At 37.9% G+C, this 17,302-nt stretch overlaps 1 protein-coding gene across 1 annotated transcript in view; it reads left to right on the top strand.

The window, feature by feature from the left end:
- FER (FER tyrosine kinase) overlaps positions 1-17,302 on the top strand; it is a 445,847-nt gene that overhangs the window by 415,590 nt on the left and 12,955 nt on the right. Inside the window, exon 18 of the mRNA XM_055144946.1 lies at positions 13,274-13,428. Coding sequence (XP_055000921.1) covers positions 13,274-13,428 — 155 coding nt within the window. The remainder of the gene's footprint in view (positions 1-13,273; positions 13,429-17,302) is intronic.

Below are 17,302 nucleotides of genomic sequence, written 5' to 3'. Positions count from 1 at the left end.
GACTGGTAGGGAGAGTCGAACACATAGAGAGGGATGAAGATATTCTCCCCAAAATCTTACAGCATTGGAACCAAATGATAGGTCAATAATTAAAAATACACTATAGTACCAGAAAAGCACAGTCATTACCTAATATCACCTAAAATTATATTAGTGACATTAAAATATTTGCTATATCATGAAATTATAATATTCTGTACCCTAGCTAAGTTCCAGCTAGGTGATTATTCCACATGTAACTTCACCAAGGTACAGGGGTAAACACTTGCTTTACTGAACTTGCTATATACTTCGCTGAGTGTTATTAAGCAGTTGTCAAATTTTTCCTTGTGATTTCAAGATTACTGTAAATTTACCAGAAGTCTCTGGTCACATAGGTATTAAATGTTGAATAAGTCTCACTTCGTTCATCTTGAGTTTTTCAGATACTTTAATCTGAAGTAACTATGGCCTATAAGTTGGGAACATAGATTTCATTAAGTAGTCAAAAGTACTCATGTTTATGCAAAGTAAATATTTGCTCAGGCATGTACTCTTTCATGAATCAAAATGTGGATTTTGTGTCGATCAGATCAAACAATCACAGAACAAATAACAGCTATTCTAAAAAGACACTTATTGAATATTTTTAAAAGTTTAATAGAACTACATGAAGAGAATAATAAGTACATATATAGATTCAAGTCTTAATATAGTGCCACAAAAATAAAGTCTTATCAAACATAATAGTATTAAAATTGAACAAAGATAAAGCAAGCTCTCCTGATTATGGAAAGAAAATATAGAGAAACAGAAAAGCAATTGAATTTCAGATCTTTGTTTCAAGATAAAAATGAATTATTATAAAATAGACCTACATTCATAGCTTAGATGCTCTCATTTAGATTTCATACATGGGAAGCAATCATAGGACTGAAGAAAATTTATTATAAGCTCACCTGGGATATCATTTCATAAACATATAAAACATTAGAAATTGAAATACAAATAATGAAAATTTTATTTTAAAAGAATATAGATGTATGCAAAGAAAGACTTATTGGGATACATTAAAAAGCAGCCCTAACTTTTCTTGAATCCATATGAATATTGAAAGGTGTTTTCTGTTAGTAGGATACTTGTGTCTTAGCAAATATGATTAGGGATTTCCCTTTGTGCATGGTGACACAGGTTGTTCTAAGTATGCTTTCTGTGTTGGCCTGAAAGGGTTAGACCCCTTCCTAGCTGCCTGTTAGGTAGCAGAGGTCTACTAGGAGACATCAAACAGAAGGACAGAATGCAAGTGTCCGTGCAGCTGTGTCTCACTGTGAAAATGGGAGAAGCAGAGCATCTGGGGTGCATAGTCCACAAACAGTCCTCTTAGCAATGTTAAAGTCGGTGGCTTCCCTGGCACGGAGAGGATAATCTTACAAAGAGTTAACCACCTGCTGATGATCCAGTATCTAAATCTAGATGCATCCCATCATCATCAGTGTGTTTGCTCATTAGTACCTGAACATTTTGCAGACTATAAAAATGTAAATGCTCCTGGAGCTCATTCTGGCACCGTGCATCACAGACTACACAGTTGCTCTCTCCATGATGGACCTTTTATATCTTCATTTCAGTCCCAGTGTGAGTGATGTATGTCACACCATGGAAGTATAAGTGATAACAAATGATTTTGAGAAGTCGTTTATGTGTCTTCGTACGGAAATAGAAAAATAAAGCAGAAAATGAAATAGAAAACAGTGCAGTTTTAGTCTCTGAGGACAATTTTAGTCCTCTCAGTATATTCTATCTTCTATAATCCAAATACTGAGTCAGTTGCTCTGTTTCATGAAAATAATATTGGGAAAAAAAATCAAGTCTTGGGAACAAAATGGCAAAAATCTACCTACTTAAGATTTACAAAGTATAACTTTTGACAAGCTAAAATGAACAATATTTTAAAGAAACCAAAAGAACACAGCACCAGAGGAGGCTGCAGGAACGGAGGTGTGGAGCGAGACAGAGCCCACGCCTTACTCAGCCATTCGTCTGGACAAGCTGTTTAATCTCTGCGTTTCTTTATATAGCAGAGGCATACAAATAGGAATTAGAGATCATGGGAAACTCCTGGTATCATACCTGACACATACTACTATTCTGACATCACTAAAAGAAAAAAATATTTTTTGGGTTGTAACTCATGTCACTGAACTTGAGTGACACCTGCACTGTGATCACGTAGTGCTGGGCAGTGTTGGCCACGTTGCATGATACTCCTGAAGCAGCATGCCAGCTTTACTTCATTCTTGGCAGTGGCACTATCTGTGCAAACAGGAGAAGCTCTTCTCCCACACTGCCTTGCACCACTGTATGGCTGGAGTTGCCCCGTGAGTTTCAAGGAGACAATGTCTATAACGCAGAGCACACAAAATGTTAAAGTTGAAAGGCTACTGTGGACTCACTAAGGATTTCTGATTCTTCTAATTTATTACAATTGTTTCAAGTATGAATCAAGTATCATCTGAGACAAGTAATATTTTATAGATATATATAGAAATTTTTTATTATGTTGAGCAGAATACAAATTCATTTTAGTACACAGTTCAATTTTTGATGACGTTTCATCATAGGGTGTTTTCTCTGTTAGCCATTATAAAATATTGCAACTCTTATATTAGAGTAAATATGGTACAAAGAACCCATAATTTTTATGGTGCAAGAGAGCTTTTATGCTCAGAAATGTCAAGAACTGGTGCTCTTGTGTCCCAGATCCAGGAAAATGTGTCATGAATTTTAACAACTCAGATAGTTTGTTAAGAAAAACACTGCTGAGAATTCTATCTCTTAATCCCTAGTCCTGAATGCCTAATAGTGGAAGTGTTTATCTCACTGTTTCTGGGGGGAATAAATCCGTGACATGTATGTCCATGACAGATTAGTATGCATGAATCTGAAAATTGACAGAAATATAAAGCATTCAGTAAATGACCGCTGGCGCCATGTTGGCCATTATCATGGTAGTACAGCAGTCGGGATTGGCTGTGGCACTTCTACTCAGGGCAGCTTACTAAGTTCTATCATCTGTCACTCAGGCAAGTAAGTGGCTTCCAGTTTTCAGTGCTCATGCTCTTAGAAAGGAAATGAGACATATTTTTAAAATCTCCCTTTTAGAAGTCTTTTACACCATGGCTAACTTGGGAGTTAAGTCCTTACAAAGGCATTTTATTACAGCCGCAACAACTATTGGCCCGGTGTGTAGGTCTGAGGCAGAGCTGAGTTTTAAGCCAAAGAAATCAAATAAAAGCAAAAAAAAATAAAGCTTGTTTTTTTTGTTTTTTTAGTTTTTACATTTTAGTTCTCTCAATATATGTATTTCAAAACCTTAACACTAAGTTACCAGGACTTAGGCCTTGCACTTGGCCAGTTCCTGTTCAATCCCCTACACCACGTAAGGTCTTTTACTCTACACAGTTCAGGCTAGTGATGTTATATCAGTGGAACTGAGTCAGTGACACCTCCAATCTTCCAATAATGATCTTCCTTTGCTTTTGAGAGGAAGAAAATCTGATTTATAAAATGTAGAGATAGTCCTAGGCAAAATTTTGTGTATCTGCATTATTGTTTCTCCTCTCAATGCTCCTCATATCTTAAATATTCTCCCAGTGCCCAAAGAGATTTTTTCATAAAAACTGCCTTTATACTCTATCTCAACCTCTTCTCTGCTGCCAAGTTCTCTGCAGGGAGCAAATTCCCTTCCCCTTCGTTTTCCCACTGCTAAAACATTCCTGCCTCCATTTCACTCTCTGAAGACTGCATTGTATCTGTCTCAATTCTGTACGCTAAATAAATGGTATAGTACTACCTTCCCCATTTGGAGAATTAGATGGAATAGCTTTTATATTTGTATTAAAAAATTACTGTCAGTTATTTTTTTCCAAATTAGGAAGGGGGAGGAAAGACAGTGATTTTTCCAACATATGGTTCCTAAGGCTAGTATTTAAGTTTTATTGGATCAATATGTACCTTTATATCTATCCATGGCTATTGTTTATTGAGTTGTCACAATTTTCCAATTACTATTCTATGTGAGCAGTTTAAATATTTTCCTTAGTTCTGCAATGATGTTGTAAAGTTATTACCCCCATTTTCCATATGAAAATACTGGGACTCAGAATAGTATACTTCTAAAGGTATACTTCTAAAGAACAAAGAAATAATGGAATGTTTCACAGGGGCTGCTTTATATCTTTGTTATACCATCCAAATAAGCTTGCAACTACAAGATATAACTATGTTGTATAATAGTGCAATGCAATCTTGCTTGTTTTATCAGAACTTGAAATAAGACATATAAAATCAGCTTCATTTATCCCCATCCTCTGGGATCCTGGTTTCGTGTCTCAGTCAGTCAGAGTGAGGAAATCTCGGGCCTTGTAAATTTTCATTTCTTAAGTGTTGGTACTTACTGATAGCTGAGTATTAGTCAGACCCAGAAGGAATAGTTTTCTGCCAAAAAATAAGACCTTTCCTATGTGCCACATGAGTCCTGACTTTGTGGCATCATAGCCACGAGTAATAAGTGATGTCTGGTAAAGAAGCCTAGCAAAGAAAAACACTGGCTTGTCCTCCCTGCCCTTGGTGTGCATGCTGTCTCCTCCGAGAGATGGTATGATCACAATAATGATGCCCGATGGGGTGCTGAGCAAGGCAAATGTCTGCGCATCATTGCTTGCTGGCGGTGGGTTTCCGGTAACTTCTCTCTGGTCTCATTTTAACCTTAATTAGGCTGCTTACAGAAGGCACGACTTAGAAGACACCTCTGCTACACATTCAGAGTGTTCGCTTGGAATCTTTACATAAGCTCACCCGGAAGACAGAGTGGACTCTTTCTGTCTCCTCGAGGCAGCCAGCAGCCTTTCTGCTACACTCCTCAGCAGGTGGCAGATGAAACTGTCTCGTCTCCCGCCACCCACACCCCGCGCAAGGACAGCACCGGCCTCATCAGAAATTTCCACCTGAATTTCTCTAGCGTGTACCTGTCTCCTGGGCAGTGCTGAATAGAGGCAGGAACATACATTGTAAGAGCGGCGAGAGATGTTTGTCTGCCCTATCTCCCAGTTTTATTGTCAGTTCCCAGCCAGATTCTGTCTGCCGTCCCCGCCTCCTTTTATGCCTGTTGGAATATTAGGCAAACAAATCATGCTGTGCACGTATATTGCCTGAGGCCTAAGGTTTTATTTTAATTCATAAGTCAGGCTCCAAAGACCCCATTTCCCTTCACTCAGTCTTAATGCAGTCCAAAGCAAGTCAAGTTTTCTGTCAATGTGATTGGAGTATTATTTATATTATATTGGAGGTATCTCTCTGTGTGATAGTTGTATATTCTTTCCTTTTGGAAGTGTAATCCTCGTTTGAGAAGGGCAAGCTCTGAAAAGAGATGACAAGGGACATATAGGTAGTTATAAAGCAAAGATTGTTCTGTGGAAAGTACTAGCACTAACATTTTGTAAATGACCACAATTTGAAAAGAAGTAAAACTTTTTAAATTAACTTTCTAATGTTGACAAAGCCACAACTGTTGTTACAATTCTAGAGTTGAAATGTATTAGAAAACAAAGCTCCAATAGTAAAATCAATAATTTTAAAAATTATTTTTATGTGAAATTGTTATATCTTATCAAAAGATTGTTAAGTCCCTGTTTGTTGCTAGTTGCGCCTTCAGGTTTAGTTGTGAATTGGTAGAGCAGAGCCTGTGGGTGAGTTGGAAGATAGATTAGAAGGTGTGCACTGGGCTTCTGTTTGGACTCGGTCAAAATTAGTCTCATGCATTAGTAGATATGTTTCTGAAACTCCTATCCCATTGAACTGTGTATTAATAACAGCTAAATTTGCTGTAAGATTTTTAAATCAAGTTAGGTTGAATCGTTCAATCTTGTTCTCCTTTATGAAAATTATTTCACTTATTTTAAAACTTTGAATTCTCATGCCCATTTTATTTTATTTTATTTTATTTTTTAATTGAATCACCATGTGGAAAGTTACAGAGCTTTCAGGCTTGTCTCAGTTACATAATGCTCGAACACCTATCCCTTCATTAGTGCATATATTCCACCACCAAGAACCACGGTAAACCTCCCCCCGCCCCACCCCACCGCCCCTTAGCCCCCCACCCTGCTTGTGTAGCTGATAAATTTCACTTTACTTTCTCTTTACTTTGATTACATACAAACAAAAAAACTCACTATTATTGTTTGGGGTTCCCCCCCACCAGAGTCGGACCTGCTGGAAAGGAAGCATATGATAATTTGTTTTCCATTGTTGAGAATGAAGAGATATGAGGTCATCTGGCCACAGTAGCGGCTTCAAGGTTCTAGATTTCTGTATTTTAGTATTTTAGTGACTAAGTCCAGAGGGCTTTCTGCCAGAGGTTCCATCATTGCTAGCTCATACCTCTCTGCTACTTTATATTCCACATATGAGTGCAATCTTTCTGTGTCTGTCTCTTTCTTTCTGACTCATTTCCCTCAACATGATACTTTCCATGTTGATCCACTTATATGCAAATTTCATGACTTCATGCTTTCTAACAGCTGCATAGTATTCCATTGTGTAGATGTACCAACGTCTTTTTAGCCAGTAATCTGTTCTCAGGCATTCGGTTTTTTCCAGATTCTGGCTATTGTAAACTGTACTGTGATGAACATTCAGGTGCAGATGTCATTTTGACTATACTTTTTCGCTTCTCTGGAGTATATTCCCAGGAGTGGTATTGCTGGGTCAAATGGGAGCTCAATTTCTAATTTTTTGAGAAGCGACCATATTGTTTTCCAAAAGGACTGCCCATTTTAGAGTTGGTTTTTCTCATCTTACAAATATTTCTGATTAAATAAATTGGAAGTGTGTTAAATATATTAATTAACTTAATAACAATTGCCATCATAATAGTATTTGGAAAGTATAGGCATAGAACATCTTGTTTATTAATTTATATTTTAATGTCTTATTATTGACTTACAGTCTTGTAGAATGTCAAGGGTTTAGTAATAATTGTCACTAGTTCCATGCCAAAAAGATTCTTCTCCCCAGATCTTTCCTCCACCTCCCTTTCTTTCCCACTAGTAACCACTATAGATTTAACTGAATCTAGAAATTAGTTTTGCTGGTTTTTTTAGTTTGTTTTTGAGTTCATATTTCATAAATAATGGAAATCATTAGATAATTGTCTTTAACTCTTGTTTCCTTTAGCTTAATCATCTCAAGATCGATCAGTTTTTCTCAAAGGACAAAATATATTTTATATTTTTAGTTTTAGAGTAACATTCTATTAAGTTTATATACCATACTCATTTTCTCGAGTCATTTGTTGATGGGGACCTATGATGATTGCATGTTTTGGCTGCTATGAATAGTTGCTTCTTTGTATATTGGATACAGATGTTCTTTCAAATTGTGCTTAAATGGGGCTGAAGCAATAGTACAGTGGGTAGGGTGTTTGCTTTGCACATGGCCGGCCTGGGTTCGATTCTCAGCATCCCGTATAGTCCCCCGAGCACCACCAGGAGTAATTCCTGAGTGCATGAGCCACGAGTAACCCCTGTGCATCGATGGGTGTGACCCAAAGAAAAAAAATGTGCTTTATTTTTTTTTAAGCTGCATGTCTAGTAAGGACTAGGTTGAATAAGAGTCCTTTGGAATAGAAGCAGTTCAAGAGTACTTTGCTATGATTAGGTTTTTCTTTCACCTTTGAGTGTGATGTTAGATGTTAAATTTAGGGGAGATACCCTTTCCAGGTTGAGTAAATTCCTGAATATTTTTAGTTTATTGGGCATATTATCTTAAGTACATATTGAATATTGTCATTTTTTTCTTTATCAATAAAATTTTTTTTCCCCAGTACACTCTTTCAGTCAGTTGAGTTTTATTACCTTTAAGATGTAAACCAACCTCGCATGGCTAGAATAAACCATACTTAATCATGACATATATATTGTTAAACAGAGTTGGCACTGTCTTCATGAGGGTATTTTTCTTTTATTATCAAATAGTATTCTTTGTAAGACTTTGCATTAGAATTCTACAGGTTTCTTATGAGTTGGGTAATTTTTATATATTTCTGAAAATATTTATATAATATTATTTCTTCTCTAATATTACGTACTAGTGAAACTATTTGGATTTGAAGTATGAATTTTAAAACCAACTTGCAATAGATATCTAGCTTTTAGGTTTTCTTTTTGTGTTATTTGGAAGTTATACTTTAAAAAAATTTATTTTATCTAAGCTGTTAAAATTTGCAACATTGTTTTTCACCATATGTATATCCTTTCAAGATATGTATAATCAGTAGTAATGACTTATTTTAATTCTTGTAACTCATAAATAAGATATTTGATGCTTATCTGATATTGGATAATTTTAGAATTTTATTTCATTGATCTCTTGACTCTGGATATTTTTCTACTTCATTTTAGTGGTTTTTCTAAAGATTACAATAATAGATTATCTAACCTTTCATTTACTGGTTAGAGTTGTTATTGTACCACTTTATCTGAAAATTCAGGAAACTTGCAAACTAGGCCCCTTTACTCACACCCAAAGTTTATATTGTAGTTGTCCAGTGTATAATAATATTTATATACATCAAAAACCCAATTAGATGTAATACTTTTCATGTCAGTCATCCTTTAAACAACTTAAGAATGACATTTCACATTCACTTAATTATCTTTTTTTTTTCTTGTTTCTTTTTTTCCTTTTGGTGGCAAGAGGATGGAGGGTACACTTGGAAGTGCTCAGGGCTTACTTCTGGCTCTCTTGTTAGAAATATCTCCTGGGGAGGCTTAGGGAACCATATGAAATGCCAGGGATCAAACCCAATTCAGCTGCATTTAAGTCATATGCCTTACCCATTTGTACTACCACTCTGGCCTCATGATGTTCTTCTTTCTGTTGATATACCAGATTTATTTCTGGTAATATTCCCTTCAAATGTCATATGCTTTGCTTTTTTTAAATAATATTTCTGCACTTTAGGGTCTGGAGCGATAGCACAGCGGGTAGGGCTTTTGCTTTGCATGCGGCCGACCCAGGTTCAAATCCCAGCATCCCATATGGTCCCCTGAGCATCGCCAGGAGTAATTCCTGAGTGCAGAGCCAGGAGTAACCCCTGTGCATCGCCAGGTGTAACCCAAAAAGCAAAAAATAAATAAATAAATAAAATAATATTTCTGCACTTTAAAAATCTCATTAGTTTTTCTTCACCAAACAATGCCTTTATAGCCTTCACTCCTTGGAAGGTACTTTTAGTGACCATAGACAAATCTTTGTTGGGAATCCCTTCAATCTGCAGATTAATTGGGAAGCATTATCATCTTTAAAAATGAAAAGCTTGGGGCCGGAGTGATAGCACAGCGGGTAGGGCGTTTGCCTTGCACGCGGCCGACCCGGGTTCGATCCCGGCATCCCATATGGTCCCCCAAGCACTGCCAGGAGCAATTCCTGAATGCAAAGCCAGGAGTAACCCCTGAGCATCGCTGGGTGTGACCCAAAAAGCAAAAAAAAAAAAAAGAAAGAAAGAAAAGCTTATTTAGTTTCTGCCCCACTTATGGGAGTAAGCCAAAACATGTGCAAGATCAAGCACACAACCAAGTGAGCTTTTTCCTGCCAGACCTTTCCTCCCACTCTCCCCCATCAGGACCTCCTTCATGTTGAAGATCCCAGCTTCCTGCTTCCTCCCTCACCCTCTATTACCCTGTCACTGAAATTCACTATTTATATTCAGGGAAAGGCTTTAGGAGAAATGAGGTGCAAACTTTAACATGGGAAGCTCATTTCCATTCAGTTGCCTTTGCCATTTAACATTGTCTAAAGAATCCACCTGTGTTTCTTACTTTGAGGAGTCTTGGGGGAATTAATTTTTATATTTCATCCTGATATCTTAGTTATAATCATCAGTAGTCATGAATTATGAGGTTGAAGTATCATTCCAGAATGAAAACTCAAAAGGTAGATTTCTGAAGACAGATAATCTGGATCTGAAATTTAATATGCTTATTCTCATCATTTAAAAAAAATCTCTTTTACTATACATAACATTAATTAAATGTGATAGATAGATCTCACTAAGTCAAATGCAGCCAGAACCTACCAAAATTTCCTCCAACAGATTATTCTTAATTTTCTGTACCAGCAGTGCATTTAATGCTTAATAACATTTAGAAAAGTATAAACAGTGTTTTTCAGGCCAAAGAGATACTACAAAAGGTAGGGCATTTTTCTTATCTGCTTCCAACCTGGATTCAATCTCTAACTGCTCTTTATGGTCTCTTAAGAACCATCAGGAGTGATTCCTGAGCACAGAGCCTAGAGTAAGTCCCGAGCACCTCCAGGTGTGGTCCAAACACCAATAGAAACAAAATAGATTTTTCTCCTCCAATTCTGGGATAGGATGGTAAGGAAAGGAAAGGTAGTCCCAAAATATAGACCAAAAATGACATATAATCTAAGTATTAGTAAAACATCTAATAAACATTGATACCTTCTAAATGACAAACTGCATTGTGAGTATTATGAACTATAATGAAATAATAGGAAAGAGATAACCTGCTGAAAAACATTAGCAAGCTTGGCATATAAAGTCCTCCAAAATCAAAGACCCCAATTTCAGTACGGGTAATGACAACTACATTTTTATTCTGCTGATAAATTAAGAAAATAATGTAGAAGCCATTATGTTTCAGCTACTTCTCTGTTACTTAAATTTTGAATTTTTTAAAATGTGAAGAATTTCAACTCCCATCTTTGGAAGCATATTTTACAGACCTCCTTTGTAGCCAAGAGTTTCCAGGTGCCACCTGTGCAGTCATGACAGAGTCTTAGAAATTATTTTTAAAGGCACTTATACACGCTATTCCAGGGCCTCTTGTAGCAATCGCAATGGTGGCAATAATCAACAAAACTGGAAATACTGATGACAATCAAGCGTTCGCCCAAGGCTTCTCTGAAGTCATTTATTTCATGCTAGTACTCTACAAACATTAGCTCATGTAATCCTACTAGATTGGCTCTCCCGCCCCAAGCAGTTACTCTTCCAGTGCTCAAGAGGCCCTGGGGGTCTTCCAGTGATGGTTTTCGCAGCTCTGCTGGCTGATGTCATGATGCTGGGGCTTGCTGACATATTCTGCTCAGGTCTAATGGTGCTGTGGCCACCAGGACCACCCCAGTTATACTTGGGGGCTACCAAGATCACCCAGTGGTGCTCTGGGTACCATGTGATACAAGGGATCAAACTTGGGCTATCTGCATGATGGGCATGCACTGTAGCCCTTTGACTATCTACTTGGGCCTAGGTTATATTTCTGTAGATGAGTAAAAGAAGACAATAAATCAAAGCTATACAAATAGGCAGAGCTAGGATATATTGTGGCCAGTCGTGCCATACGCGGGATGTAGAGTTCCTGTGCCAATATGTTATTTCCTTCTAGCAGATGAAGTTAAGTAGATAAATGAAGAAGGTTATCACTGTCACTCACTTTGTCTAGCAATAGACCCTCATCTCACTCTCAGTGGATGTCTGTGTTATGTATGAAAACAAAATCATTTACAAATAAAACTTTAGCCTTGGATCATTTTCCTTGTGAAAAAAAAAGTTGATCTTAGCAGATTTGTAAGAGAACATTATTACATTACTACTGCCTTCCAAGTTTTCTACTGAAATTCAATACAGTTTCTCTGATATCAATTATATTCAGCAATTTCAAGCATCAGTTAACTGTTGATATAAGTCCATTTCTCAGGGTACCTCCTAGTGATAAATCAATCAGATCATTAGACTTTAAGTTTTTGGAAGTCTTGAGTCATGTTTTATGGTCAGGAATGTCTTTCAGAGTTGAAAGTAAAACTGGTTGGTGTTCCTCAGTTTTAAGGAAATAATTTAGAAATGGGGGCATACACCAGACAGTCTGCCTCCAGCATGGATCTCTCCTAGGAGAAGGAAAATAGCCAAATATGCATGTGGACCTATGTTTATATGCATATATTCACTGAACAGTATTTACTGAGCATTTATTAACTCCCAAATTCTAATGCAGCTCTGAAGACAGGGAGGGATTCTGTTAACTCTTCTATTTTTTCATACCTGTAATCTTACCATTCTGTATAATATTTTTACCACATGCATAAATATGCGTAAGTACAGTAGCCCTTATAGTAGAGATTAAGTTATTGACCTCCCCCTGTCTCGCTTTAGTAAGTGTTAGCTGTATGTTTAAGTTGCTTAGGTTCAAAATATCCTGGAGGTCATCTGCAATTCTTTTTTCTCTCCTACTCCACATTAACTCTATCAGGATATACTACTGATTGTACATCTACAATATTCTCTGAATCTGACAACTGACCACTGTCCTCAGTGCAGGCTCTCATCTCCTGGACTCAATCCTAACCATTTGGTGGGCCCCTGTTCTGCCTGCCCATTGTCCACTTGCTGCTCTTCAGCCCTTCCAGATCTGACCCGTGCCACGCCACTCCTCCAGCAGAACTCTTCAGGTGCTCTCGGCACACTTCGAATAAATTCAGTTTATCAGTTCAAAGCCATCTGTCAGTTACTCATCGATTTACCCCTGAATTAATTTACTAGTCTCTCCCTCCATTCCATGGTGGCTCTGCTTACTTCCTTGATATTCCCTGGAATTTAAACAATTATGGATACATGCAAGAGATCAGGGTGGAGGGGAGGCAGAAACATAGCATCACATAGAATGTTGTCTGTCTCCAGTGCAGCATCTCTGGCCCATGAGCACTAGACCTATACTGCAGAAGACTCTGCAGTGGGGGGTGGCTGCGTGCAGCTACTTAAGTAAACCAGGTGTAGAAGTTGTTTCTGTGTGAGTGTTCATTACCCACACAGGGCCGGTGGCTCCTGGTGGACAGGTCAGCACAGATGGAGAACACAGCTTCTCAAAAGGTTCTGCTGGATAGTGCTGCTGTAGGAACAGGATGCTGGCAGCAGGGATGCCCGGCTTGCTGTGAATTCCTTTCCTCACCCCAGAATCAGTATTTTCCTATTTAAATGGAAATCTATGTGGCTCCTAGAAAATTAGCATGTGGCCTGCTCAATATGCAAATGTTCTTGTGGGTGACTTTTACCTATGACAGGAAAGATGGGGAGGACTGGTAAATCACAGGCATTTTTAACCTCATTATAAATACATTGCAAATGTGAAAATGCAAAGTGTGGAAGTCATAAATGTGAAAGCAGCTTTCAATTTGCTTTAATGGGTGTTTTCTGTGTCTTATTGTAACCTAGGGATCTTGCTGCAAGAAACTGCCTGGTAGGTGAAAATAATGTTCTGAAAATCAGTGACTTTGGAATGTCTCGTCAGGAAGATGGTGGTGTGTATTCATCTTCCGGCCTAAAGCAGATTCCCATTAAATGGACAGCACCAGAAGCTCTTAATTATGGTAAGAATCATTTATTTTTCTTTTTTGGTAGTTAAAAAAAGTTATTTTGATTTTAGACTACACCCAGTGTTGCTCAAGGGTTACTCCTGGCTCTGCACTCAGGACTCACTTCTGGCAGTGCTCAGGAATGCTGAGGTTCAAACCTGCGTCAGTTGTAAGGCAAGCACCCTATTCACTGTGCTGTCACTCCAGCCCAAGGAATTTTTTTTCTTTTTCTTTTCCTTTTTTTTTTGAATTAAATTGGGAAATTCGAAATTACGAAGTTGATCATGATTGGGTTTCAGACATTTTTTTTTTAAATGACTTCATCAGCACAAAATATTTAGAGGCAAAATTAAAGAGAGTAGAGCTGAATTTTTTTTTTAATTTGAGGATAAACACAAATGATGTGTAATTGTTCATGCTTGGCAAGTACATGTGAGCACACACTTCATTCATTGATCATATTAGATATTTATAAGCACAATATTATCTTTAAAGTTATGTTTTAAAGTTGATGATGAGAATGAATACGCTCAAAATATTAAATTCAAAAAAAATAATTTCTAGAGGATCACTATGAAAAATTCCTAACTCATGGAACACACACAGCTACCTGGAAGACCAGAATTCTTTGTCCCTGAAGCATACCCCGTCATTTGATTTGCTAGGCCCCCTCTATGATTCTAGCTGCCCATAGTCATCAATTAGGGTATGTCTATTTTTTATCCTTGGCATGCCTAGAATCTAATAGATCTTCAAGCTAGATGTCAAAGTCATGAACAAAACTCTCTAAGCATAAGATTGTCTATATTCTGAACTCTTTTTATTTTTCCACTAATAATGTATTTTTGAGGAAGGCTTGCAGTTGCTCTTCATTATTTATCTTATTTATTTGTAATATGGAATCTTTTTTGCTTTTTTATTGATTGAAATAATGTGATAGACAATATTGTTAATGATGATTTCACTTGTACTTAATTCCAGCACCATACCTGTCACCAGTTTACCCACCTCCCTGACCCACTGTCCCCAGTAATTGGTTCGGTAATCTCATGGAATGGTAGGGCCTAAGAATCCAGTCAGTTAATTTGGTAGTTTCTATTCTGAAAACCAGTATGGTTTGTTAGCATTTTAGCCTTTGGAACTTGTGTAAATGTTATCACAAGGAGGAAGATAGAAGTAACATTGTTAAATAGCAGGGATTTTTTTCACCGAAATTTTATGTTACTGTAATCAGAAATAAATTATAAATCAGATTGTGCTTTAAGTTGAATTAAAAAATTACATTTTCAGTAAGGAAAGCAATATTAGGGGCCAGAGTGATAGTACAGCGGGTAGGGCATTTGCCTTGCACGCGGTTGACCCCAGTTCAATCCCTGGCATTCCATGTGATCCCCAAGCACCGCCAGGATTAATTCCTGAGTGCAAAGCCAGAAGTAACCCTTGAGCATCTCTGAGTGTGGCCCCCAAAAAGAAAAAAAGGCAATATGAGATATGGGTTGGTAAATGAGTGTAATATTTTAATAAAAATAAATCAAAATATATTTTATTTAAAATTAAAAGTTGCCTCATCATTTAAAAAAATAACAGGTATTTATAAATGCCTTGATTTAATACCTAAATTAAGGACAAATGAGTATTGGAAGGCAGAATTGTAGCCCTGGATTTGCGCAGAGGTTTCCTTTGGATGACAGAGCACTGTCAGGGACGTTGATGACGGGAATGGTGACTGTGATAATGACAGTGTTACTGTCACTGTAGAATCATGCAAGGGGTGTTGGAGCTGGGCTTGGAAGAGCCAAGCGGCTTACCAGGAAAAGTTGGCTCTCTAAAATTTCTCTTAACCATGTTGGTCAGATTATCTTTATGATTTTTGCCTTTAAATCTTACTGTTGAGATGTTAAGCCAAGGCAAAAACTGTATTTTAATACAAGTATTTCAGTTAAACCTCAAGCTGACAAAAGTATTTACAATTCAAATTTTAATTCCAAATACTTGTAAGAGCTAGACCTAAAGAACAATTGCAAAGATCTTTGGAGCTTTATACAGTCTTTAATAACTAACCTTACGTAATACAGAACAACGTAGGTGACCAAGTGGGGAGGACTTGGTGGTAGGTGAGGAAGAAGTTTGAATATTTATTACCCATCCAGTGAGGGAATTTCTGAGAGCTTACAAGGCTCATGGCATCCTTGAAAAGTTTTTCTCAGTTCTCACAAGCTGCAATTAATAAAAACTTCCATGTTATACTTCTTTTATATTTTATAGAAAAGCTCTTTTTATGATTAATGGTAAGATTCTACCAAGGGTCCTCTCCTCCCCACTGATTTCTTCAGTCTTGGCCCAGAAAAGATGAAATATTGCCCAGGTCTCTGAAGTGTGCAATCTAGGAAGACAGAAAAAAACAGCCTTTGTTCTAAGTAACCTCTCTTAAACAGTATTTATTCCATTATATTAATTTGTAAACCAATTTAATGACCACAAATTACTAGTTTAACAGCTAATACATATTTGGGTTTGTTTTGTTTGGGTTCGGGGCCCTTCTCCAGCCGTCCTCAGGCTGCTCGTAGCTCGATGCCAGGATGGGACAGGCGCCTGCTTGCAAGTCTCTCCAACCCACTGAGCTCGCTCTCCAGCTCTCTGCTTGGATCTTTTTTAAATCAAGCAATAGGCAAAGGTCTTCAGTAAAATGGAATTCCCTCTTTTCCTGATTCTAGTCATAGAATTCCCGTCCCCAGAGAAAAATACTCTTTACTCAGTGGCTGAGTGGTTGGGATAGTGGGGCTTCCAGAAAGTGCTTAGGGACTCAGGAGCCACCTCCAGTGACAGTGCCAACCAGGGTGATGATCCACTGTGAGTGCAGTGCCATGCTGGGGATTAACTGGGCCCCACATATGCAGAGCACGAGACCTGGCTCCATGCCACTTACCTGGCCCAAACACATACATATATACTCATATCCTCTTAGAGAGATCTCAGTTATTTGTATGAATCATCTGCTCCCCTGCTTCCTGAGCACAGAATGCTGGCTGGCTCTGTGCCCTCGTCAGCAGATACTGCCACTCTCCACAGCAATGCTGTTGCCTAAAATACTTGGTAAAGAGTAAAATAATCTATCAGTTATTAAAATAAATTTTTCATTTGTCACTTGAGAATTTTGGGCTGATGCAGACTGATTTAATTAGTATGATGTAATTAGTCTTCTGAAAATTGAGAAAGACAGGATTTATGTTGAAAAGAGTCCTGGTTCTTCATCAGGATCATCGTCCCAATCTGTTATTTCATTACTTGCATCACCTTGTCAAATCCGTCTACTTTTCTCTATATACCTAATTTTCTAATTCATAATGTTTCAAGGGTATTGTGAAGATGAATTGTAAAGTGGGAAAGTAGCAATGTGCTATCTATACCTTAGTTATTCTTAGCTCATTAAAATTCACTGTCACTGTATCACTGTCATCCCATTGTTCATTGATTTACTCAAGGGGGCACTAGTAATGTCTCCATTCATCTCAGCCCTGAGATTTTAGCAGCCTCTCCATACTCGTCTTTCCCAATGATTGGAGGCTTCTTTCAGGGTCAGGGGAATGAGACTGTTATTGTTACTGTTTTGGGCATATCGAATACATCACAGGGAGTTTGCCAGGCTCTGCCATGTGGGTGGGATACTCTCAGTAGCTTTCCGGGCTCTCTGAGAGGCATATATATTTATTTCCCTCTATGATGATGTGTCCAGGAAAACGTTCACTCATGTGAGGCTCGGCTCAAGCATGTGGAAAGCAGCCTGGAGTGTAGCGGCAGTTGGGTAGTAGAGGTCAGCTGCTGGGGCTGGGTCCCTTAGGGCGGGAAGGGCTCTCACTCGACCCCCTCTGGGTGCCCCAAGTGAAAACAG

Source organism: Sorex araneus, chromosome 1 (assembly GCF_027595985.1).
Source record: "Sorex araneus isolate mSorAra2 chromosome 1, mSorAra2.pri, whole genome shotgun sequence".
Taxonomy (NCBI): domain Eukaryota; kingdom Metazoa; phylum Chordata; class Mammalia; order Eulipotyphla; family Soricidae; genus Sorex; species Sorex araneus.
The sequence above is the reverse complement of the archived record's forward strand: the minus strand, read 5'-3'. Positions and strand labels throughout refer to the sequence as shown.